The sequence below is a fragment of the Trachurus trachurus genome (assembly GCF_905171665.1).
Source record: "Trachurus trachurus genome assembly, chromosome: 12".
NCBI lineage: Eukaryota > Metazoa > Chordata > Actinopteri > Carangiformes > Carangidae > Trachurus > Trachurus trachurus.
This window is the reverse complement of record NC_139908.1, coordinates 7,467,689-7,493,423: the sequence shown is the minus strand read 5'-3', so window position 1 is coordinate 7,493,423 and position 25,735 is coordinate 7,467,689. Positions and strand designations below refer to the sequence as shown.

Genomic DNA, 25,735 nt, shown 5'->3' with positions numbered 1-25,735 from the left:
GAACTGCAGTGGAAATATCATCGGAGAGTGATATTTAGGATTTCATTTTATACATGCATCAACATGTACGCTGAATTTTAATGCAAATTTAAAACTGAAATCCAAATTCATAAAGGAAACACATCTGTCAAACAGATGTGGTAGAGTGGGTAAGTAAAAGTATGTCGCTCTGCAGCAAATCTGATTTATTTATTTCAGTCTCTAGAAACAGTCACTTAGCAACTAAACAGTCACTTGCCACCAGTTCCCTTTTAAGTTTCTACTCATGATGCCCATGTGTTTGTATCAGTGATGCAAAATGTACTTCCCACAAATACTGTACATGTGACTTTGATGCCATGTGTTGTGGATTTGACCTTTCACCTTTGACCTTTCAAATTCAAATGCAATGCTTACATGCAAAACATAAAAATAACATTACAACACATCCCATGTGTCCATCCTAAGTGCGCAACCTCCTTCTTGCGATCCCATTAATATCATTTGTAAACAGTTTGATCCATAATAATGTAAAATTTTGGTGCAGAACAACCAGAAGCTACTTCAGGCCTGTTAGAGCAAATGTAGTAACTTTCCACCGCTGCACACAAGACATTTCACGTCAGATTGATGGATGTAATCTGTTGGAAAAAAAATTCCAAACTGACATTGTGTTCAAGCATTTTTTTTGCATATCTGGTATGACAGTCATGTCCACCGAGTTTTGTACCTTTCCAACATCAAAGATGTTTCGCAACGACAAGGCGAAGGCTTCCAGCTGTCTGTCAAAAACACCTAAAAAGAAAAAACCCAGAACTGGTTGGTGCACTGCTTAGAAAAGCTCCCGCTACCGGGAACAGGAGTTCAAGCTGTGTGATCATCTACAGTCAAACACATGATTCATAGTGCCAGGCTACATGAGTCTGCAGCCGCTATCAGCTGCTCTGAGGCTGCACGTAGGCACGCTGCTGCCCTGAGCTAACCGCTAATCATAGCATGTCAACATACTAAAAATCACAGCTCTGCTTCCTGCTTCGTCTTTGGGTCACCTACTGAACCAGGTTCAGGGTTACAACCCCACTGACCGAAAATTGATCTGCAACCGATTATGAACCAGTTATTTCTCTTCTGTTACTTCTATTAAGCTCCAGCTTCTAAAATATGAGGTTTTGATGCTTTGATTTGTCTTATATGGTAGTAAAGTGAATCACTTTTTGGCTTTTGGGCCATAAAACAAGCAGATTTTTCATTTTGTGTGTGAAAAATAAGATAATCCACAATATATATTCATTAGTTGCTGCATAAAAGTGACTGAGGAAAATTCAGTGGCATCAGGGTTCATCCTCTGGGAACCACAAAAGTGCAATATGTTGGTACAAACAGTGGCTCCAACATGTCAAAAAACAAAACAACTGAAAAAAAATCAGTAGTTCAATAATAAAGGCTAAAACAAGAAGTGGTTTCTTTAAGAAGTGTTTTATTTCCTTTTTAACAAAGCCCAATACAGATTTGAAGCAAAACTGGGGAACACTGGTAAATCTCAATCCAATCATCATGTCTGGGACACCCACAAAGAAGATGAGCTTCAAATAAAAAATAAAATAAAATAAAAGGACACCTAAAAATTATCATACAACCCAGAACTTGGGGCCAAAGAAAGTAATGGTGCATGTTGTCCAAGAACTATTAAAAAATGAAATAAAATAAAGAAAATATTTTAACAATAAGAAACAAAGTTGATGTCAGCAGCTGTTGGGGAGGTAAATAAAATCAGACGACTGTCGGATGTGACAGATTTTCGTTTCCGTAACATCCGTTCACGGCTTTGAAAGAACCGATAAAACCTACAATAAATGACGGTTAATATCAATGTGCTAAAAATAAAATTAATCTTGCATGAATAATTTGGTCAAAAACATCTAAAACATATGTTACACTTCGAACTTTGAGTCGTGTGTACAGCAGCTTGTTCCAGCACGACGAAGTGGAGGGGAAATTACGCAAGAAACTAAAAACAAAATATTTTCTCGGGCTTCAATTTCTTCCGCGGTCGGATTTTAACACAGCGTTTCTATAGTAACAGATGACATCACTTTGTTTTTTTTTTTGCTGCGACGCGACCCCAAACCTGGCAAAATACGAATAGAAATCGTGCCAAAGATGGAGAGAATCAATTTAATTTAACGAGTCAATGAAAAACAAAAAGCAGTAATCAAAATTACATTGGGTTAAAGGTTTTTCTTTCCTTTTTAACATCTAATTTGTTACGCAAAGATTTATTAACAGTTTAACAGTTGCGCTGACCATGCACATGTTTTTTTTTTTTTTCTCTAGGTGGGCGGGGACAAAAAACCTGAATTATTTTATGGCAGGTAGATTTATGATCTCAAAATAGGTATATATATATTTATATTATTATTTTTGTTTTTATTATTATTAACGGCAGACAGGTCGTGTGTAGGTTTCCACATTAGTTCGACTTAATGAAGGTGACCATTGGTTATCCTGGTGTATCCTGACACTCAAACAATAACAGTCATTTAAAATATAATTCCTGATGTTTCCACCAGGCCGCTGGATCTTTTTTCTTTTTTTTCCACACATGTACCAATCACTGGTGAAAGCTAAGAGTAAAGATGGGGCTTGAACGAATCATTCCACTGGCACGAGTCGTCTTCGAACTATGAAATTAGACTTGTCTGAAATGAGCTGATCCACCCATGTAAACAGTGATTTTCTGATACAGAAAAATACTAAATGGACAATGTATATTGATCTTTTAATAACAATATCCATCAGTTGAAAACACCAGTCTACTTCCATATATTCTCATGTGGGAACATATATATATATATATATGTATATATATTTTATAACAAAATAAATCTATACTGTTTTCATGGTTATGGTTGATAAGGGTCATACAATCCCATCATCCCATTCTCTGAGTGCTCGAACTTTCTTTGTCCATTTCAACAAAGAACTGCATGTAGGCTTAGCTCTGTAAGAAACTGTGACTGAAGCAGCTCAAATACTCAGAAGGCTCTGCCTGAGAGGAACATTAGTTTGAAGCGAAAAAAAGACTAATAAAATACTCATCTTTTCCATCTTTATACCAGTTGTTAAAGTAAAATCATAATAAAGTGTATGTTTCTATTATTATTATTATCTTTAAAAATCATAAGCAGTTTCTGTACTGTATCTTGGCATTTTGACACAAAATATCCTCTTGGATATTTACACAGGAAAAGATACTTTTCAAGCAATAAAACAAGCTTATATTGTGGGTTGCAACAGAATAAAAACAATTCTGAAGAAATAATGGAGAGAGAAGTTGCATGGCAGATCAGAATAAAACTAAACAGGAACTGAACTTTTTGGTATGGTGCACTTTGTTTCATGACTTTTCCACGTTTTTCACAGATTTTGCATGAAACATCAAGTCCATAGTTTCACCTGCCCACAGTAAAGATCAAGTTTACTTCTGCACTGTAATGCTCGACAGAAGGAAAGTCTCCGACTTCTTGTCCTCTCTGCTCTTTCAATAAAAGTCCATAGGAGTCTTTTCCAAAAAGAAACAACGAAAACAAAAAACAAGAAAAATTAAAATTAAACTTTGTTTTTCTTAAAAGTGCCATTTTGCTACATTTATCAGCTGATCCATGGTTTTGCTACTGAACAGTTTAACACAAGCAAATGTGTTACACAGCCCCTGACGTCACACAGTTTCCTGATTCTATGAGTTTTGGTCACATGGACGATCACACACACACACACACACACACACACTCACAGCCACATACACACACAAAACTTGTGCGGAAACAAAAGACACAAACACACACATACACACACACACACATAAATGATGTGAAAGGAAGAAAAAAAAAAAACAACAACAAAAAGTGGAAAAACAAAGTTGTGGCCGGTGGGTACAGTTCCATTTGAAGAGTTTATCTGCTGCGATTAGACATTCCGGCTGGTAAAGCTTTGAAAAAGAACAAGCACCATTGGGAAAAGGCCTCAAATGTCCTCCGCTCGGGGAGAGGTCAGCAGTTTCCGCTTGATTCTGTGCTCCCACAAAAAGCAAAAAAGAGAAATAAATCTACATTCAGGCTCGTGGTCAGGCAAAAAAGTCATTGAAATGTTTCAGGCTTTATTGCGTCTCTTTTTCCCCTCCCGTCTTTCTGTCTTTCGGAAAAAAAGTCCGACTCGGGGGCGTCATCACAGCCTCGTTTAAGTCACACGGAGTCCAAGGACACGAATCTCCGACTTCCCATGAGGCCTTTTTTTTTCTTTTTGTGTCCTGTGTATATGTGTGTGTGTGTATATGTGTGTGTGGTGGGGGGAAGAAGGTCGTGGTGGTTGTCGTGGTGGTGATGGCGGTGGCGGTGCAGGAGGCGGCGGGGAAACGTCCAGCTCCTCACCGTCTCTGCTGGGCATTAACCGGGTACGCTAGCGTCACATTCAGAGAGTCATTGTGCTGGACCAAAGACGTGTGCTGGTAGTGAAGTACGAGTTCTTTTAACGAGCTGTACAGGTTGTACGGCTCGGCGAAGCCGAAACCTGAGGGGGTCTTGTTGATGACGCAGTGCTTCACCTCGCCGTCCACGCTGCAGAAAGAGAGACAGAGAAGAAGGACAACGGTCACTGGGCTGTTCTGTGTGGTTGATGACTGTCAAATTCAAACCCGAGCACAGATGGATGGATGGATACGTACACAACGCTGCAGGCGTAGCATCCCGCTTTGCTGCTGTCTCGAACCAGGAATGTTCCATCTCTCTTGCTCTGGAGGAGCGCCTCGGCCTGCAGTCGGTTGATGTTGCCCAGTCTCCAGGACCGCTCGTCGTGATGAGGAAGGTCCTCGTCATCGTCCACCATAGAATATTGACTGGAGGAACAAAAAAAGAAAAGAGAGAGAGAGAGATGTTTCAGTTTAAGTTTAAGAAGCAGAGAGTGAATCAGTGATTTGTGCGCTGATAAAAAAAACAACACTCACTCTTCTGTGTTCTCGTTCTTGATGCCGAGCCACTCGTTGAGCTTCTTCTGTCTCACTCCCTTCTGGGTCAACCACCTAACAAGAGACACACACACAGAGACACACGTGGACATTAGAAACCAGGGCAGATCCATTTTAACTTTTCCTCCAGAGGGGATGAGCTGCTCTGTAACGGTGTGTGTGTGCGTTTGTGTTTTACACTCACATCAGATACTGGTCTCTGGTCTTGCGCAGCTGGATGAGGTCGGGCTTGATGCTGTTCATCCTCTTGTCGATCTCCCTGTAGTCGGCCGCCTGCTTCTTCAGATCCTCCTCCAGTCGACGCTTGCTGTCTACGATTTCGCTTATCCTCGATTTCAACTTCTCGTAGTTCCCCATGATCCTGAGCACGAAAACATTTGACCACGGTTAAACTCATTGTCCGTGAATGCTGCTTCCTTTCAGGTGCCATGATTAAAATTAATGACGTGTTCTCACCTCTGGATCTCCTTGTCGTTGCCTTCTCTCCTAAACTTCTCGATGTACTCTTTGCTGTACCGCTCTTGTGTTTGACATTGCTCCTCGAAGATCTTTATAGTCTCGTTAAAAGCTTCTATCGCCGTCCTTTTCATTTGGATTTCCTGGAGGAAGAGAGAGACAGAGACACAGTATTAATGCTTAATGTCCAGATATCACACTCAGACTGTTGACAGTAGCTCAAATGCGTGTTGCACTCACTTGTGACGTTCTGGTGTACTCCTCATACAGACGGTCGTACTCCTTGTTCTTCTCCTGGTACTGCTGGTGGTACTCACAGAGCTTCCTCCCCACAGCTTCGATGTTGTCTTCTTTCACCACCTGATCCTGAAAGCACACATTCATGATCAGCGAATGCTAAACGTTGCAGATGCATTGCTCTGAAACAAGCTCCATAAAATGTGGAAGTGTTGGGGTTTTGCTGACGTCCTACCTGCTGGTGTTTGGACACCGGGTACAGCAGCTTGACGTCTAGCTTGGGGTTGTACTGAGCCAGTGACTCATTGCGATAGTGGTTGATGAGCTCAACGACTGAGCTGAAGGTCAGCGGGTCCGAGAAGCCGTACTTCCCGTCCCGGTGGAATATCTTAATGAGCTTGTTGTTGCCTCCTTTTCTGTAAGCAAAACAGAAAACACACAGAGTTTTAACACGCTGCTGAAAAAGAATAAGGAAAGAAAAGAAGAAAAAAAAGTTGTTGATAAGAGGAAATGAGTTCACGCCGAGAGGAGGAAGGAGCTCACCTCAGAGTCAGGGTGTAGTCTCCGTGCATTTTTGTCGAGGCATCTCGCACCAGAAAAGTACCGTCTGCGGTGTCCCTCAGCTTCTCGTTGACCTCCTCCCTCGAGATGTCTCCCCAGTACCATTCAGCGTCTTGCAGAGCCATGTTGTTGTTCATACCATTGTTAGTCACAGATGTGGGCTTGGGTGGCTTAGGAGGTAGAGCTGTGGGGACAGGAGTGGGAGCACAATGTAAATACAGGCTCTGCACAGCGACAGGAGCGTGCATGTGCTCATATTCACACAACATTGGTGCACAGTGGGAATTAAACCCTCGTTATGATGCAGCGAATCACACTCTAGGTGAATTTTTCTCTTTTAAAGAGGCAGAAATGCATTAAAATAGCAAATCTGTGCTGTTGCTAGGGATGATCACTGCGAGAGAATCACACACACACACACACACACACACACACACACACACACAGTGTGGCTCTGTCTCGCTCTCATCCTCTTTCCATTGATTTAATGGGGTTGAAAAAAAAAATCCAGCCCCTCTCCAGCAGAGAGCCGGTGATGCCGAGGCAGTGGGAGGAGAAATGAAGCGTGAGTCAGGGAGAATGAATTTCATTCAAGAAAAAAAAAAAAAAAAGGGGGCTCTCTATAAATATTCCTCGCTGCAAATACAGCAGAGGAGCTTTATACTGTTGTGCACACAGAATGATTCCCATCATCAACACTGTGAAAGCAGAAGGATTAAAGAGTTCTTTCATCGTGGGAGCAGGAAAATACAGATTAAACTACACATTTAGCACAATCTATAATAAAATAGACAGACAGCTGACTGTGAATTCTCCAAACTGCTCAGCTTTAATGTTGAAAAACCACAGTCACCTCCTCCTCCGGCAGCTTTAAGGCAGCAGCGAGAGCCAAGACGCAGCCCAGGACTGGACCGACCACATTTTAACTGCACGTATGGATCTATAAAGGATCTTAAATCTGCAGCGGCTGCTCGCCGGCTGACAGCTCCACGGCGAGGCTCGCGGCAGAAGCAGAACTATGGTAGCAGAGATCTATTTTTAACCCACAAATCTGCACTGCCTTTGTTCACTCCCCTCTGCATTAACCCCCTTTCTGCTGCAACAGCCCTTCGCACGACTTTGCTCGCCCCGAGCGCCGTTCACTTTTCCGGGCAGCTCCAACTGTGACATGGCATAAAAAAGAAAAAAAAAGAATTAAAAAAAAAAAGCGCAGAGGTTTACAGAAAGGCAGCCTGATGGAGCGACCACAGCACAGCAGCAGCGGCAGCACATGGTTTCCGCTGCGCTGCTCAGCACCACATCTGCCTCCATCAGCCTCATGTCCTCGTCTCCACATTACTAGAAATATCTGATACTTCAAACCAGTGAGGTGAACGACTGAGTCTTGTCAAACATCAGATCCACTCACGAGTCTGTCCACAAAGACACATCCTGTGAAATATAAAACTGGCTGCAAAGATTTCTCTATAGGAGACACGTTCAATAGTTTATTTTCTATTGAACGTGCCGTTTCAACCTAAACAGCAATTTGAAAAAGCCATTAAGGGCAGCCTGCTCAGTAACGTGTTACATCACTTACCACAGCCAATCACATTGGGGGTCTGTCACCAACCACTCCTGCATCTTTCATTTCCTGAGAGGCGATGAGGTCATTCTGAAAGCCTGGTACCTTTCTACCTCCCTTGGTTTTTAATTCTTTACAAGGCTGCAGCTAAACAAAAGAAAACCAGTAAGACGTAACAGTATCTCCTATCTCGTTTCTCTTTCTGCAGCGACCGGTCTGAGCTGATGAGCTTTCAGCCTGAGGAGCAAACGTGCAGCATCTCTCTCTCCGCTAGCAGCCGGGAGGAAAAAAAAGAGGAGCTGCAGCCTGTTCCATGCTTTCCCTCTCTCTCCCTCTCTCTCTCCTTCTCTCTCTCTCCCTCTCTCTGTTGAGCTGGGCTGCTCGCTCTCCTGCAGGTTGCTCGGCCCCTCCTCCCTGTGTGTCGTGCGGCGGTTTAGTCCGTCCCACTGCTGGCACCCAGACAAAGCCAGCTCTGCTGCAGCAGCACGTACGCAGCTAAATTATAATGCTTGGCCCGGTCAGTGGCATCCAGGGCTCTGAAATACGCCTGTAATCCCACAGCATGACACTCGGCATGACAGAGATAGCTCCCCTGATTTCCTCAGTGAAATTAAAATAGACCTAGTTCTCGGTAAGGTGGAGGGATTCAAGTCACACACACTGAGTCTTCGTCTCCGTCTAGGTTGTGTTAGAGGACTGGGGCTTGAAAGTCGGCGTGCTGAACATATGAAGTAATGAAACAGATCACAGCGACTATAAATCAGCCTCCGAGAACAAACGTCTCAGTGTTCCAGCCTGTGACCTAAATGAATAAATCCTTCTTTGAAGATTTCTGCAGGGTTTCAAATGCTCAGTACGGTCCTCACATGACCTGTTCTGAATCTGAGAGAGAGAGCAGAGGCCTCTTCCAACAGAATAAACTCAAAGTCCACACTGAACTCTGAAAGATTCATCAGCAAGTCTCAGCAATACAAAGTTACACACTCCTGACTGTAGAGCCTGAGCAGCAGCAGCAGCAGCAGCAGCAGCCTCGGGCAAAACTGTTCTGATTCTCTGATCGCTGGGACTGGAAGCTCAAAGACAGAAAAACTAGTTTTCTTGTCTGGTTCTTTTCTTTAACATGAGCTACTTGTGTCTTATTTTACCCCTTTCCTTGTGGCCTGGAGGCAGAATACAACAGAAATGCACTGTTCCACTTTTGTGGGACGATTTAGAAATTTAAAAAAAGTAAGTACGTATGTAAAGAAATAAAGAAATAAAAGAATTAAAGGGCTACGCAGGGCGATAAACTTACGTTGCAAGTTGTGCATATTTTGTTGAATTGACGACTTCTTCTGTGCCGCTTCTTTTTTATTCCCCCAAAGTGAAAATAAATTAAATCCAACAGAGTTACTTTCAAGTCCTCCAGTAAAGCTCCATTTCATAGTTCAGACCTTAGGAGATGAAAACTGGACGTGGCTCGTTTTGATTCTGCAGCTTTATGTGCTTCTTAATGAAATCCAGGTAAATCCCCTCGGCGTGAGGCAGGTGCAGCATGCGACTGTCTAGCTGGCTGACTGACTGACTAGCTGTTCAGTTCCTGCTGGGGAGTGTGGTAAAGGGCCGAGTCTCCTCCTCCTCACCCACCTCTTCCTCCTCCTCCCTCCTCCTCCTCCTCCCTCCTTCTCTCTCTCTCTCTCTCTCTGAGCCCTGTGAGGCCGAGGCCTGCTCGCTCGCATGGAGGCAGATAGTTAATGATTAGCAGTAGCTGCTCTGGTGTCAGTGCTGCCTGTTCTCTGAAAGCAGCCACTCGTGCCAGCTGTGTGTGTGTGTGTGTGTGTGTGTGTGTGTGTGTGTGTGTGTGTGTGTGTGTGTGTGTGTGTGTGTGTCTGTCTCGTCGGTCACTCCCTCTCTCCCTCTCTCTCTCTGTTTGTAAAGGAGGAGGCAGGGGGTGTTCGGTCTTATGATTAACTTGCAAAGTTTCAAATATTTGCTGAGCTGGGCAGTTTGAGGCAGGGAGGACATGTGGAGATCCAGGCGGAGGGGAGGACCGAGGGGGGAGGAGAGGGAGGAGGAGGGGGACGGGGGAGGAGAGGGAGGGGGGAGGAGAGTGGCCCTAGAAACTGGAGGCAGCGCTCGGTTAACAAGAAGTGCTCTGTGGAGCAGGTCGACTCTCCAGCCAACCAAATCTAAGTGGGCCTTTTGTCGCTTACTTAAAATAGGCACGCAGTAACTGGGAGGAGGCACGCAGACACCCGAACACACACACACACACACACACACACACACACACACACACACACACACACACACACACACACGGGTCATTCACAGAAACACATGTACAGAATGTACATATGTGTTTACAAAGTAGGCTATTCTCCCTCTCTCTTCTTGTGTGTGACAGGTGACTGAAACCAGTCTGGCACACCTGAACTAAATCAAATGTTTGACAGGGTCATGTGTGTAAAAACAACCAACAGTTTGGTCCTCGCCTTCCGTCCTTCATCCTTCCATCCATCCATCCATCCATCCATCCGTCTGTCCGGCTGCCAAAGCGTTCCCGCAGGTGCAAATTACTGACAGCTGAGAGTGGGCCTTGCACAGGGACATTATAAATAGCTCTAACAGGTAATAAAATGTTTAAACAGCCACAGCCAGGCCCGGGCCTCTGGCCCAGCCAACGACAGTGCTTTTAACTAGCACTGTAAAAACATAACTGTGCCACGCAACGCGCTGCAGAGTCGCCTCATCTGTGCAGAGTAGACCACCACTGGAAGAGCCAGAAGAAAAAAAAACAGAAAGAAAGAAAAAAGAACCGACTCTGTGCAGTTCTGCCATTTGACATATTACCAGCCAGAATGTCAAACAAGATTTTATCAATAGGTTTCATTTTCTCTTTTCACTCCTACTTGGTCAAATGGAAATGACTGCTATTACACCGACAATGCTTTGATGTTTCCAGCTCAATTCAAAAAAGGCGAGTACGAGCACAGAACTCAACGCTACCCCAACAACGCACAGAAACACAAATATGTCCACTGTAGTCAACACATTCCTACAGGAACTTAACTGCACATAATTGCACCGCGTCATTAACTTGTAATGGAATGTAGTTTTGTTTCTGAAAAACTCATTTCTGAACTCAAAACACAGACAGCGACTTGTCCAACTCAGACTGTTTCATTGTTCTGCAGCAGAGACCGTTTTGCGCTTTGTGTGTTCGACTTTTAAACACTCGCACCCACCGACCAGTATGTTAATAATCCAAACATGCTCTCACTTAACAATGCCAGTAGTCTGCCACCACCGTGTACCCTGTGGCCCCCTGCGACCGCAGCAAGTCTCAACACCTTTCTTGGAGCTATTAATAGGTCAGGGTCTTGGGGCGTTCGGTTCATGGTCTGCAGCAGTTCGGTCTCTGCAGACCGCGGCCTCCACGTGCTGCGTCCAATGATACACGCGAGCTGGAAACGTGTGGCTCACGTTGTTTTAAATAAAAAGTAAAATAAATAATAAAATGCCTTTGCAACTGTTGTGGACACCTGAAACATTAAAAGTGGTAACTACCTGGAGCAGCTTGAGTCTCGCTGCATTCACTGGTCACCAGAACCTCGAGGATCTTGATGTGAGCATCCAGGCTGGGTTCACAACTGTGTGGTGAATAATAAAGAGAGAAAAGGCAGGGTTAAATAAAGTCTGTGTTTTACAGCCCAGGTGACAGTCCTTTAGTGTGTGTGTGAGTGTGTGTCTGTGTGCTGGTTTCAATCTGGTGGTAATTCAGGCTTAGCTACTTTAATTGTGCAGCACAGCTGGTAAGTAGAAAAGCTCCAACTTATATCCGTGTACAGCTAAAACCCATGAGTGCCTGACACAGTGTGCTCTGTGTGTGTGTGTGTGTGTGTGCTTGCCTGAATGCGAGTTTCTGCACGGCTGCATGTGCAAGTCTGTCTGTCTCGGTGCTGCATGGGCGAGCCAACGCTGCTGTCTATCTATCTATCTGTGTCTATCTTTGACACAATGTAGTAGTATGTAGCAGTGTCGTGATCCTGATCCTGCTGCTGTAGCGAGCAACACTCACCTGGTGGCTTGTTGTCTGAAGAGCGCGGGGCTGAAGATCTCGCCCAGGGCCCGAGCAGAGAGCAGGTTCTTGGAGCTGTTGTGGCAAACTCTGGCGAAATGCTTGAGCACACAGTGCAGAGATAGCCAGTACTGGGGAGGCAGGCTCGGGGTGCTGGCGATGCGACGTAGCAGCTGGGCGCATTCCTCAGGATTCACCACCTCTGTTGAAATGGACGAGAACAGGCCCCCCAAAAAAAGTCAGCAAAAAAAAAAAAAAAAACACGATTACCTGCATTAAATCCTACCCCCAAGTCGAACTTCATTAAATGAAAGCAGTTTCTTTAAACAATGAGGAGATGGAAAAAAGTGTCATGTGCAGTTAGGTTCGAAAAAACCACAGAGAGATTGTGTGGTTGACAATAAGCGTAAGGTACACTGGCAGGTGATTGGCTGCTCAGAGATGCTAGAGATACACTTTCAGGCTTGTTTTAGTTCCTATTAACCACAGATATCCTGTTTCTGGCCATGTGACGGCAAGAAAAGTGCAGCCCTGCAGAAGAGCGTGCTGTGAGAATTTTGACTGCGCTTGCAACAGAGGCAGCAAGACAGACAAGGGGAAAAGAGAAAGTGACAAAATACACTAATCATATGTGTCTATGTATGTATATATAAAATCATTTGTTGCACTGGCATGAGTATGCACAAAGAGAATCAATATAAAACGTTTTCTATCTGGGCTAAAGGGCACTGATGAGGTCTTGTGGTTAGTACTGAATGTTCAACAGCAGAGCAGAGGCTCATTACGTCAGCGCTTCTGTTTCAGGACATCAGTGCACTACATAAAAAAAAAGAAGTGTGATAACTGAATCCTCGCTGACGTTATTTTGTTCTCACCCTTAGCTGTGAGGACCATCTGAGCGTATATTGCAGTGGGGACGATGGGCTGTGGAAGGTCCTGTAGGTACCGGCGCAGACCGTCACACAGCACCGGGAGTTCAAACTGATCCAGGTCTGCAGAGGACGGGTCTGAAATGAACACGACACAGAGACACAAGCTTAGACGCTGTAAAACTCATGGTTAATTACAGGTTCAGGTGTGATGTGCAAACATGCATCGCATCACACAACTGCGGTTGCCAACAGAGCCTTTTGAACAAATCATGGAACTTTCTGTTCTTTTTTAAATATACTTTATATGCACACACATTTAGCTCTCTTCATGACCACTGTTTGTCGATGCTGTTTTAGTCTGTGACACTTCCTCTTCTCTGCATTCGTCTCCCTCATTCGACTATGGAAACTTTTAGGTTTCATATAGGCTGCTGAAAAAAAAGTGTAATCAAAAAGCTGCTTACCACAGTCAAAATACTGTCTGACTTCAAGTCCAGCACCGGCGGTAAATGTTCGATATAAAGTGGGGTTATCCAGACCTGCAATGGAAACATCATTATATTCACTTGCAAAATATGAGGTTTTGTGTAAAAGGTCAAATATGGTTTTAAAAAAAAAAAAGGCCTTCAATAGTTGCATGATGCACATGTGTGGTAGCATGTCGTGTTGAGTAACTTAATCGTTTCCTCGGCTGAGCTCACCTTTCCTCTCAATAGCCTCCAGCAGCCGGGCCAGTAAGGGTGGAGCGGTCTCTGGGAGGGAGAACTGCTCCGTCAGATCCAGCAGACAGAGGCCTGGAGGAGAAGACACATCAACAAAGGAGGGTTTTTAAAAAGGGAGTGAAACTGGATTCCTGCTAATTCTTCATAGGGGTCAATGCTTTGTCCTGGTCACATGTTCTTCCCATCAGAAAAAAAGGGTTCACAGACCCACACTGTGTGACTCAGGGTTTAAACCAAGACCAACCAAACTTATAAACCAAGACAAATATTCACTTATCAGGTTCATAATGTTCTTTTAGGTTCATAATGTTCTTTTGGGTTCATAATGTTCTTTCATTGGAGAGTAATGCATCAAATCATCCTTATTTTACAAATTTTTACTCTTGCAGATGTTTTGCAAGTGGAGAAAGAGGCATCCGCAGCATTCAAAAACAAAAGAGCTTGGTATGAAAAGCTGTTAAATTTAGACAGAATGAAACAATCTATCGTGTCGGTTTTCTGACTGTTTAGAAAACACGGTGCCTCTGAGGGGATTTCACTCAGCCCAGCTCTTCCTGAGCAGAGTGGAGACAATGAATGAGTTTATTCTGTGCAAAAATGTAGGTGATTTCTTCTTACTCATGTCGGCGTAGACGAGACCACAAGTGAAGCAATATACGAAGGTAAAAGTCGGCCCAACCCGGTATTAAGCGCTAACAAAATAAATCTAATCTGTCTGTCAGTCAGACTTTTGATGAATGTGTGTGAAATTAAATAGTGAGGCCTGCGATTCATCTTAACCAGCGGCGGCTGATTGAGCGCATGACTTATGAACTACTTAGAAGTTCAAAGGGAGCAGGTACAAGACCAAAGCTCTGCCTTCAAAAGTAAAAAAGGTGAGTATTTACAACAGAGCGATTCAAAAAAAAAAAGAAAAAAAAGGAGGTGCTGAGCACTAAAGTTAGTGTTTGGTGGACCACGGGGCTGAGCAAATACCCTGTGATATGAGGTAAGCCAGGCCTGAGTTTTCTCCTCATTTTTCCTTCAGAACTTTGTACCCAGGTGTGGAAATGAAAGGATGAAGGGCTTGGCAGAGGTTTTATTTGGATTTGCAAAAGGCACATTTTCAAAGGGCACTTTTACTGAAAGGCTCAACTGTTCGACACCCGAGTCTGCCGAGTCAAAATGCTGAGAAAGTATGAATGGAAGCCTTTCTCGTAACTATATTTTTCTTTCTTTCTACCTTAAAAATTATCACTTTTTTTTCTTTTTTTCTCTCTCTCTCTCTCAATCACGCATTAAAAAAAAACGTCTAAACTGCTGCCGCTCCCGCTGATGCATGCGTGGTAGTCATTAAGCGAGGACCTCTCCCACCAAAAAAATGTTCAATCAGGAGAGAAATAATGAACCACTTCATCCAATTCCACATCCTCCTTGGCCCGGCGCAGCACGCAGGCTGGCATGTTGCGTGTGAAGAAGCTGGATTACTCAAAAGTCCTTCCAACCACAGAACACACCAAACTCCATGTAGGACAACTGGTCATCTGGAAGACATTATTGGAACGGCAAAGCGGGAGAGAGAGAAGGAGAGAGGGAGAGACGGAGGAGAGACGGAGGAGGAGGGAGTGAGGGGGGTTTTCTCAGAAGCAGTGAACTCTGAGATGGAACACCAAAGTTTCCCTAAATAGAGATCGGGACACGCAGAGTTGCCATCGCACACCTTGGAAGTGTAACCTTTCTCCCAGACAAGATATCTAACACGGCTGCCATTCTCCTGCCAGCCTTTTTCTCAGAAACTCAATTCACAACCTGAGGCTAAATTTAAACCTGCGACCGGCCGACCGAGCGACCGACCCATCCACCTGCCCGCTGTTCATATCTATGGAAATCACCCTCCCTGAGGCTCGAACCCCACTGGGTTTTTATTAAAGATAACATTTATATAAAAGCTTAATAACATGAACATGTTTTTGAGACGGTTTAGTTACTTTTGAACAACTTAAAAAAAAAAAAAACACCAAATAGGTTTTGATTGTATCTGCTTACGAGTCTTTGAAGTGATCCAAACCGAACACTTTCTGTTTATTTACTCCGCGTCTGCGGGCGACCTATCGGTGACACGGCGCGGGCCGCAGATACAGTTGCTTCTTGGTACTGTCAACGATGTGATAGTTTCGGGCGCCGATGGAATTGTATCGAGTGGCGGACGAAATATGGCAGCAATGTTTGAAGCTATCGGTGATGATTTCTGAGATGCTTTGGCACGGGATCAAACGATCAACGTGCTGCTGGTGGCTGTGTCTGACAAAACCATGGAAACGCATGTCAACACACGCAAATGACCAAATTTAGAAGCACTTGTTGTGTTGATATTGTTAATGATGATGATGATGGGAAAACAAACAAACGAGAAAAAAAACTAAATGGCTTTTACTGCCTGGATAAAAAAAAAAGAAAAAAAAAAAAAAGGCACAGCTGATTCTGCCATATCTTTTATAACAGTTTGCTAAAGGCGTATAGGAGATAAAACGCGCGTTCTGCAAACCTCGTCAGAGAAGCCGAGCGAAGCTGAAAGTGGGCTTCGCTCTGGAGGGCTGTAAACATTCAGAAGCACCTGCGTTAGGAGCAAAATTATAACGTCTCTCGTCAGTTTGATCAGCGCCAGGAACGGAGTAAATGGTCCGCTTTGATTTACTGCGGCGCTCTCTACGGCAGGAACACAATGTATTGCTGTTGTTTTTCTGCGTCTGGAAACAGCTGAGACTCTACATGTACACACACACACAAACACACATCACGAGAGTCAAATTTTCTATGGAAGCTGGTGTCTGTGGCAATTTGGGAAAGGAAAGTACGGAGACGCGGTGGGGCCCCTTTGGACGAGTCTGTACAAGCCTGCATGTTTGGCAGACTCTTCTCTTCTCATGATATCCCAAAAGGCCTCAGCCAGTCAGTAGTCAGTCAACCACACGTTGAGGAAGTCGCTGCAGCTGCCACTGGTGCTGCTGCTGCTGTGGTGGTGGTGTTGGGGAGTCGTGGGGGGGGCAGGACAATCTCCCCGGCTCAAACGGTATGTCTGCACTGAAAGAACTGCAGACTGCGGGCAGGACAGGGCTGGGGCACCACCGACACACACACACACACACACACACGCACTAAAGATAGCACACACTTAGGTTAAATTTGGAGGGCCCACTCAAGTAACCGGGCATTTTCAGGTTATACCGTTTCTTCTCGTCTGGGAGAGGTCTGGGCCGAGGCACGCCAGTAAAAGTTGATAAGCCGTGGAAAGAACACAACACCCCACCACCACGCATAGCGGCGCATTATAGAGCAATGGGTAAAAAAAAATAAAATGATATTACAGGAGGTGGAAAAGAGGGCAGTGTTCAGTGTTCAGCATCATTAAGAAAAGGAAATGCGTCCTAGAAGTGAAGCATTGTAGAGACATTCCTTTATATAAAAAAAAATAAACACAGAGGGACAGAGTTGATAAATGTGCAGTGGAGAGGGGGGGGGGGCAACGTGCTTTAACATGCTTGTATTTTATGTTAATGGCTGTAAGAGCACCAAGCTGAAGCAGAAAGGGACAGGCAATGTCTCCTCCTGCAGGGTGCAAGACGCACTGCAGGAGCCGAGCGACAGCCAATGAGGAGACTGTTGCTACAGCTTGACAATTAACCCTATAGAGAGCAGACTGGCACCAAATCACAGAGCCTATAGTGCAGGAGGAACCCGTTTGGTTTCTCATGTGCAACAGTGCAACTGACCAGGATTCAGGCCACATTTGAAAAACACCACTTTGCCTGGTTTCTCACACTAAATGACACATTTTCCCTGAAATGAAATGATGTGACACATTTTAGAGATAAGTGGCCACATAATGTGTGAATCACCGTCTGTCAGCTCAGATCTCTGAGCACAGACTGAGGGACATGTGGCGCCGTCAGTCAGTCAGTCAGTCAGTCAGTGACCTGATTTTTTCTTGCTTCTGCCACAATAGAGACTCTGATTCTGCTCATGTGACTGTCAAGTCTGAAAAATGTCTCCTCCACAAACTTGCTGGGTCAGATCTACACAAACAAACGGAGACAAGTCAGGCCATCGCACACAAAAACATGTCCTTTTTTTTCTTTTTTGCGTGACACATTCATACAGCAGCTGTTTGCCGTTTCATTATGTCAAACTCTTGTACTTTATCATCTTGAAATGCTGGATTTTCTTTAGATTTATAGCCATTTAAAAGAAACTTGCACTCTTTAAGTAAAATACGTAAAAAAGAAAAAAAAAAAGAAAAGATTGTGACTTTCCATATCTGTGAATCTGCAATGAGTGCGTCTCAAGTTATATCACTGTCTGATAGAGTAAAGTAAGTCCTGTATTATAATACACGTGTGTGCCTCATGTGCACGAGCATTTTCCGCGTATTGGTGCGATGTCACCTTTATCTTTCACCTTTAATGACATAACAGCGGGGGAGACAGACCATCATATTGACGGTTGGTTAACTCTTCAAAGTTGTGTAACTGCAATGTGAGTTTCATACTGAAGGGGTGAGTGTGTGCATGTGTGTGTGTGTGTGTGTGCTGCTGTGACTTCTGTCTGAGTCTGGATGAGTGATCCTCTGCCTGGCAAGTTCATGCACATTAAGCCTTTTACAAGAAGGGAATTGATTCTATTTTTAATAGAGCTGACTGGCATTGTGCATTGAGACGCTAGATAAATGACTTCTACTTTGACTAGAACTGATTCTTTTTCAGAGCCTATGATCCATCTTGTTCAAAGTGTTATGTAACGCCACACCTCCTCAGCACGAGGCCCTCTCTCTCTCACACACACACAGAACAGCACCCACCTAGCTGCACTAGCTCGTCCTCCTCTCTTAATACATCACATATTTGAAATACCTTTTCTGGTCCCCTCGACTCTGTTTCTGTCTAATCTCACCTCTGTCTTACTGCACAGCCTCTTAGAGTCCATCAGTCTGCCTCTCTCTCTCTCTCCACCTTATTCTGTCTCTTTCTTAATCCTGCTAGCAGACATGCTCTGACTCCAGTAAAGAAGATTTGCCAATTCAGACTTCAGTCTCTGCACACAATCAAGTAATGAAATAGTTGTGTGCATGCTCTCATGCACACATCTCCAGTCTTACTGGATTTATACACTAATGCAATAAGGTGGTGGAAAAAAAAAAAAAAGACTGTTTCCTGAGCTCTGACATTTGCATAAAACAGCAAGATGAGTGTTGTACAACAGAGCTGAGAGGCAAAGAAAATAATTAAGCTCACAAGACGAGGATGTGTTGCTATTTTATGCCACTATTTCATTGATAGCTAGTGAATCTAATGCAGATTACAGGAGTTTATATTTGGACAGGTTAATGTGTGTAAGTGTGATTCTTAAATAAATCATCATCACTGATTAACTGATTATTCCTTTCACAGATCTATCAGCAATTCCTTTTCACAAGTTTTTGCGAGGGATTATAAGAGAAGGATGAAGTATGTTGTTACATTACATCAGTGTTGGAAAGTTGCTAACACTGTGAGACAACCACAGAAAATCTTAATAAGCTGCACCCTCATCTTCTAAAAAAAAAAAAAGAAAGTTAAAACGTCTCCTAATAAACACCTGACTGTGACACAGTTCGACGGTGGTGGAAACTATGACAAGCCGAAAATATATCTAAATCCAGCTCGGGTCTGACGTTAGCAGGCAGGGGATTTGACGTCGCCGCTCTCCCCGCCCCCTCCCCCGCTCAGGACGCCAACGCTAAAAGCTAATATTTAGCAGCTCGGGTAAACAAAATGAGACTAAAATAGATTTGTTTTATTATAACCAGAGTAAAATTCTCACATCTGATTATAATAATGTACCGATTCAAAAAAAACAAAAACAAAGAAAGATCTGCCTCATAGCGGGGAACATGTACACTGATAACAATGACGGTGTGAAACGGCGATCGTTGGGGGTCCTGCTCACTGTGCGACCATTTATTGTCCAGTTGCATTGTCCAAGTTACTGCAATCAGCACTTAGCACAATACTGATTCATCACAAAGCTACAAATCAGTCTACCATGCAGTCTGTGCAGTGTGCGCACCCCTCCACCAAAGAAGCGCCAACACATTCCTGGCCCCAGCTGCCTCTGGTCCCACAGAGGAGCACTATATCAGAGCAAAACTATCGTCGTTATAAAACTTTGTGTGCCTTGTTCGCTCTCTGCCACAGACTTTTGGATGGGATGGATTGAAATTTGCGACGTGTGACCGTCCTTTTCTGAATAGAAACTTAAATATACACCGAGTGGAAACCAAAACCAAAGCTGTTACATGTCCAATTTGAGAGAGAAGAGAAGAGAAAAGAGAGATGAATTCTTCTTAGTAGTGGAAAATCAACAGCTCTGACAGAAAGAGTGTTCAATACAGCAGATGTCAGCCTGAGTGCTAAAGAGGCCCCGAGAAGGAGAGTTACATTATCTCAATCTCCAGCTATGCAGAGTACTCTCCCTGCCACTGCCTCCTTTGTACAGCCTGTTCTCGTCCTCCTCGCAGCCTCTTTCTGTCCATCTCTCACGCCTGTGCAGTGAACTATCTTAACCCACATAGCTCTATATGACCTACCTTACTTTAAGGTACAGCTAAGTACGACTCTGCACGCAGTGGAAATGTAATACTGTACACATATGAATCTGCTTTTGTAATGCATCTAACAGAAAGTTGTAAAAGGACAACATGTGGCTTGAAATGTAATATATACATAAGTGAATCTGCTTCTGTGATGTATCTAACAGAAAGTTATAAAAAAAGGACTTAAAAAACACAACATGTGGCTTTTAAACTGATGAATCTTGAGTGTAGAAGTGTGATGTTGTGTTAGCTAGACGCAGAAACACTGATAAGAGTCGGTGGAGCCGGAGGAGATAGACCAGTGGCATCAAATATGTCCTCAAACAAGACTCAGCATGTAGGCTGAACCCTGCAAGAGCGTGTAGAGTAACAACCAGCTATTCATTTTTATCTCTACCATTTGGAAGAATGTTCACTCAGAGGGGGCTGTTTGGGAGATAAAGGGCAATTATACACAAAAAAAAAAACCCAAAACAAAACACTGAAGAGAACTGAAGATAATTATTGAACCATTTGGAGCCCCCGCCTCAGCAACATAAATATCTGAGTGTCCTTGAACTTCACTGTTGTTCAACATGATGGTACAATACTGCAAAACTACAGGAAGATTCCCAGACTGAGAGTTCATTGTGAGGATAAAAATCCCCCTCTCAGTAAAAAAAAACCCATTTGTCACCTCTCAATTTTTCAACTCCTTGTTATTTTGATGCAACAAAGGTATATATTCATCTGTTTTGCGTCAGTATGAAAGGTATGAAAAAGGGTGTGATGGAGGAATCCGTTCTGCGTTTTCTGTGTCAAATCAAATGTACAAACCGAGGTATAATCTGGGAGTTAGTGAGGCTTCGTTCTGTGGGTTTCAATCGCCGAGTTCCTTTTTCTTGGCACGCTCAAACACATGTATATTCTCTCAACTGAGAGGCCCAGAAAAAGGAGCAACACTTTAATGTTCGAGAGAGAGAGAGAGAGAGAGAGAGAGAGAAGAGAAAAAAAAAAGAGCAGAGAGCTGGAATGAGGCGGAATAGTTTCCCAGCCCGGCCCTCCTCTCTTTCTCTCTTACCCTCTCCACATCTGCTGCACTCATGTAAACCCCTGTGGCTCAGAGAGGAGAGGCCCCTTTCCAAGCCTCCATTCTCCACCTCTTTTCCCACTGCCAGAGCTGACTGTAGGAACTATCAAAACATTTAAAAAAAAAAAAAGAGGAGGAGGAGGATGAAGCAAAAAAAAAAAGAAAGAAAGAAAAAAGCTGAGGAGTAGGAGGAAGGGAGCGAGATCCCTTGGTGGTGTGCAATAAATCACAAACACTCTGGGAGCAACAAGAGCCCAGCCTCCATCACTACTGAGCCCTCAGCCCCTCTTCAAAGCCCCTTGAGCATGCAGAGCCCAAGTCCCCCCACCCCAAACCCCCTCCGCCCCGTTCGAATCCCCATTCCTGCTTCGGCCCCTCTGCCAAGCCCCCAGCTCCGCTCCAGTCCTGATCCTTTTGCACACCATCCCGTGCAACGACCCTTTAGCTGGAGCTCTTTCTCCCTCACCCACAACCTCAGGGCCCCTTCTCTCACCCCCCCCTCCCCTCCTTTCCTCCTCCCTCTCCCCCTCTCCAACTCCAACTCCCTCACAGCACAGGACACAGAGACTTTTCTTTTCCCGGTGCTACATTCACACTCGCTCCAGGCTCGGCGCTGCCACTCAACCACGACACAGCCATTCAACACATGCCCCCTTCATACGCAGCTCCTCGCAGCTCGCTCTGCAAAACCGCAGGGAAAAAGAATTTCACAATCGTACCACAAAAGGGGCAGAAACTAGAAACCTGGCTGACTGCAACTGCTCTTTAGGTGAGAAGAAAGTTATAAGCGCACGCTCATGCAAGCCACAGTGTTTTTTAAAAAAAGATGCTGCTTTTAATTGCAGAGGAGGAGAGCTGTGGCCTGAGAAGGCAGGCTGAGCGGGGGGTTATGTTTAGACACAGCCATCATGACAGTCATGTCAGAGTTTTAATAAAGAGATCAAAAAAACAGAAAGAGGAACATTTAACTACAAGTACACTGAGCTAATAGTCTGGTTACTGCTTGTAGATGTGTCACAAAACACTGGGCATGTTGCAACAGTCTGACTTTCAGCTTGTTTCAAAGATTAAAAAAGAATAAGACTGATTTAATCTCTTTGTGCCCACTGCAGAGATCGGCCTGATGTGTTGAGCGGCGTTTTGCATGAAAGAGGAACACTGCTCGTCTAACTTGGTCAAAATGAAAAAAGAAAGGCTTGTGATAAAACCATGGCTGTTTGGTTTTTTCAACAACAAAAAAAATGCTAAAGCAAACTAAGCATTGTGGTTTCAGGAGCTCCAGCACCTCCTGACCATAAGCCACGGCCTGCAGCTCTTGACGGTAAATCTGTCAGTCAAAAACGCAGGTTGACTGGAAAACATTAATAATGCTGATTTATTGATTGATTGATTGATTGAGGTGAGGTTGCTGGCTAACAAACCAAAATAAGTGAATAAAACAGCTGTAAAGATGCAGGATGGCATACAGAGTAGGTTCAGTTTTAATTGGGTTAGCCTTGCCGTTTCCTCCTGGTTTCCAGAGGAGTAATTTGCCTTAATCACCCATACATAGTGATCTAATCATCTGTCTCAACAGTGATAAGGGAATTAAATTCCCTTAAGATGCAGCTTTGTGGAGAAACAAAGATGATATCCACTGGTAACATATGGCCAGCACAAGATGCTCTAGTCGTGTACTATAGCCTGGATGCTTGCAGACGCAGCACCATTGTCCTCCGGGACCCAGTTTGGTTCACATTCAGGGCAGCTGTACAGCACCGGACAGAAACTTCTTCTTAAAGACAGTTGTGCAAAATAAGCTTCTTTCTTTCTCACACTTTATCTGAGAGCTGCTTGTTTTATTAAAAAGAAAAGAAAGAAGGACTGACGAGGACATTTATATCCAAATGCCTGGGAACCCCCTGTCACACACACACACACACCAAACCACCTGTTACTCACGTGACCGAAATTTCATACTTCAAGTCACAGGGTAAGAACCATGGAAACAGAGCAAACTCCACCCACTGATGAGGGCAAGAGATACAGCAGACGACTCAGATTTTTTCTGTCGATTAATTCACCCTCACTCACCCACTCTACCAGTGATATCTTACTCTTTGGTTACTTAAATTGTAACGATTGTCAGATGTGAAGCGAGAATTTATGCAATAGTACTCACAAGAGGATAGCCTCACTTTATGCTGACTGACTGTATTGAATGGATGGTATTCAAGTTCTGCATCCACTGTTTTGTTAATGTACTTGTTTAGAGAAGTTGAGTGTACACTTAAAATAACCAAGATGACAGTTAACAGAATATCTATGGTTTATGACGAACTTAAACATGCGCGAATGTGTGAAATTAACGGGTACATTCGTCGATAATGAGGATAATAGTTGGCTGCTGCAGCGCTCCTTATTTTTTACAGCTATGTGTGGCGTGCGGTGTTCAACTCACCTTGCTCTGAGTCAGAGTCTGTCTCCGCCTTGAAGACGCCTGGAGCTACAGGTAAGGGTCTGAGGGGCCTTGGCTTGGGCGTGGGGGGAGAGATCCATTTCTTCCCGACGTACTCGACATATGTCCCAGGGAAGTCCCCCTTTTCCTGAGTGGTTTCATTGAAGCCTGGCAGCCATCCAACCTCCTCTGGTCTCTGCTCTAGTCCATCAGTGTACCCAAGAGCCACCAAAGCTCCTTTGCTTACCAACAGCGTATCCCCCACATGGAGATCAATGTCCTCCTCCCTCTCCTTCTTGTAGTCATAAAGCGCTCTGTACTGATATCCTTCAGCACTCATATTGATTTCTTTGTGTCAAGGCCTTCTCTTCTTGAAGATGAGCTTCAACCGGCAAAAGTTACTTTTCAGGTTTCTCTGAAGCGTTTTGAGTCCGGGTGCACATTTACGAGTTCAAAAATGCTTGAATGCCGTGCACCTCCGAGAAAACTACAGTCTTTTAACAGCTCTGTGGAGACAGCCTCTAGCTTGTCTTCATTCTTTCACAGATCCTGTCTTTTCTGAATGATTTGCAGCTCTCTTGGCGTGTTGCCTCGCAGTATGTACCCATCAGTAAATGGCCTGCAGCTGTGATCCGGAGAATGCTATCCAGACCTGTAAGATGAGAGTGGAGGCCATTTGCAACACATTGCATAAGACAATCATGTATCACACACTCACACGCACACAATGCATCAGATGCACACAGACTCAAGTTTATGAGATAAGCTCATTATACACATTAACATTGAATCATAGATCTGCTTAAGAGTCGTTGTGGTTTTTACTGCGTAGGCAGAATTTATCATTACAGCATTAAAACTAAGTCTGAAACACAAGGTGAATTAATACTTAATACTTAACATTAGTTATTTACAGCATGCATACATGGGGATCATTTTATCTTATCAAGTAATTAACTTTAACCTTAACTTCCTACAAACTTTATAACCATTACTACAAGCCAATAATATGGCAGATAATGAATAAAGATACATTTGCAATGCTTTTGACTGTTATATTGAGTCATTTAATTAACAATCTACTTCAGTTGAGGCTATTTCTATAGAAACTGTCACTAAAGTATAGAAATTATACATGCAGGTCTTACTGTTAGTTGTTTTAATGATAGTAACAATTGCATTTTGCAGTTTTTTAGCAGAATAAGTCGACTTCAGAGCTGTTGAGCCAACATATGGTTGCTAACATTAGCATTATCCGTGACAGCTTAGACTCACTCACAAGGCTCTTGTCTTTACTCGTGTTTAACTAAACACCAACCTCTTGGGTGTGTTAACAATGACTTAGAAAAAGAAAAAACTCTGCTGCCACCGGCAAAGTTGTTGATTTGAACAACGTTTGCATGACTGTAAGTTTATTTATTTATTTTTGCTTGGTTTTTTCTTCTCAGCAGCAGCGACACAGAGTCTGAGCAGAGAGGCTAGTTAGCTTAGCATTAGCAGCAGCATGCTAACAGGACTGGGGTTAATTAGCCATCTGCTGGAAGTAATTACGATGCGAATTTGCTTTTAAAAAAAAGAGAGAAAAGAAAAAAAAGTTGGCACTAAAGTGAAACAGAAGCATAGAACAGATGGTAAAGCAGGACAGTAGTGGTAAAAAATAAATAAATAAGTAAAAGAAATACACACCATTTGGAAGTTAGTTTAGAAAAAGAAAAGAAAAAGGTAAAAAAAGACAACATTTAACACAGGATTTGTTTTTTTTACGAAATACCTTCAGGAAGACTTTAACTTTACAAATAAGCAGCTTTTTGATTTTGACTTTTTACCATTCAACAAAGTGGAGTAATGGACAGTAGTTACATACATACCGAGTGTGCACGGATCCACAGGCAAATCCAACAGCGGCTCCTCTTCTTCTCCTCTTCCTTCCTCCGCGTCGTTAAAAAAAGGAAAAAACTTCACTTCACAGTTGCGGGCAACCATCAATAATAAAAAAAAAATGCAGCCCTAAGCAGATCTTTTATCTCGACTCGGCTAAGAAAAGAAGTCCTGCGCCTCGGTTTAAATCCGGTTTAACGAGTAGTACAAACTGTTACAAGCTATACAGTCAGCCAGTCGACATAACGGCACGGCACGGTTGCCCTGTCCCGA

General features: G+C 43.7%; 1 protein-coding gene across 2 annotated transcripts; it reads right to left on the bottom strand.

The window, feature by feature from the left end:
* Positions 1 to 1,439: 1,439 nt before the first annotated feature.
* pik3r1 (phosphoinositide-3-kinase, regulatory subunit 1 (alpha)) lies at positions 1,440 to 25,735 on the bottom strand. 2 transcript variants are annotated; one of them, XM_083983495.1, is made up of 15 exons: positions 25,453 to 25,735; positions 23,588 to 24,236; positions 13,451 to 13,543; positions 13,214 to 13,288; positions 12,753 to 12,884; positions 11,878 to 12,079; positions 11,367 to 11,449; positions 6,236 to 6,437; positions 5,928 to 6,108; positions 5,696 to 5,821; positions 5,456 to 5,598; positions 5,184 to 5,360; positions 4,979 to 5,053; positions 4,700 to 4,870; positions 1,440 to 4,592 (listed from the first exon to the last, which is right to left on the bottom strand). In XM_083983495.1, exons 2-15 carry the CDS (start codon positions 23,922 to 23,924, stop codon positions 4,403 to 4,405), a joined length of 2,187 nt encoding a protein of 728 aa, XP_083839621.1. In that variant the 5' UTR covers positions 23,925 to 24,236; positions 25,453 to 25,735; the 3' UTR covers positions 1,440 to 4,402. The 2 variants fall into 2 exon arrangements, with proteins under 2 accessions (XP_083839621.1, XP_083839622.1); XM_083983496.1 differs by lacking the exons at positions 11,367 to 11,449; positions 11,878 to 12,079; positions 12,753 to 12,884; ... (2 more) ...; positions 23,588 to 24,236; positions 25,453 to 25,735 and adding an exon at positions 9,112 to 9,414.

Excerpts from the sequence above, each read along its gene's own strand:
- pik3r1 (XM_083983495.1), bottom strand. The coding sequence starts at position 23,924 with ATGAGTGCTGAAGGATATCAGTACAGAGCGCTTTATGACTACAAGAAG. Across the intron at positions 6,109-6,235 it reads GACTACACCCTGACTCTGAG|AAAAGGAGGCAACAACAAGC; the intron begins GTGAGCTCCTTC and ends TTTTGCTTACAG. Across the intron at positions 4,593-4,699 it reads TGCTACGCCTGCAGCGTTGT|CGTGGACGGCGAGGTGAAGC; the intron begins GTACGTATCCAT and ends CTCTTTCTGCAG.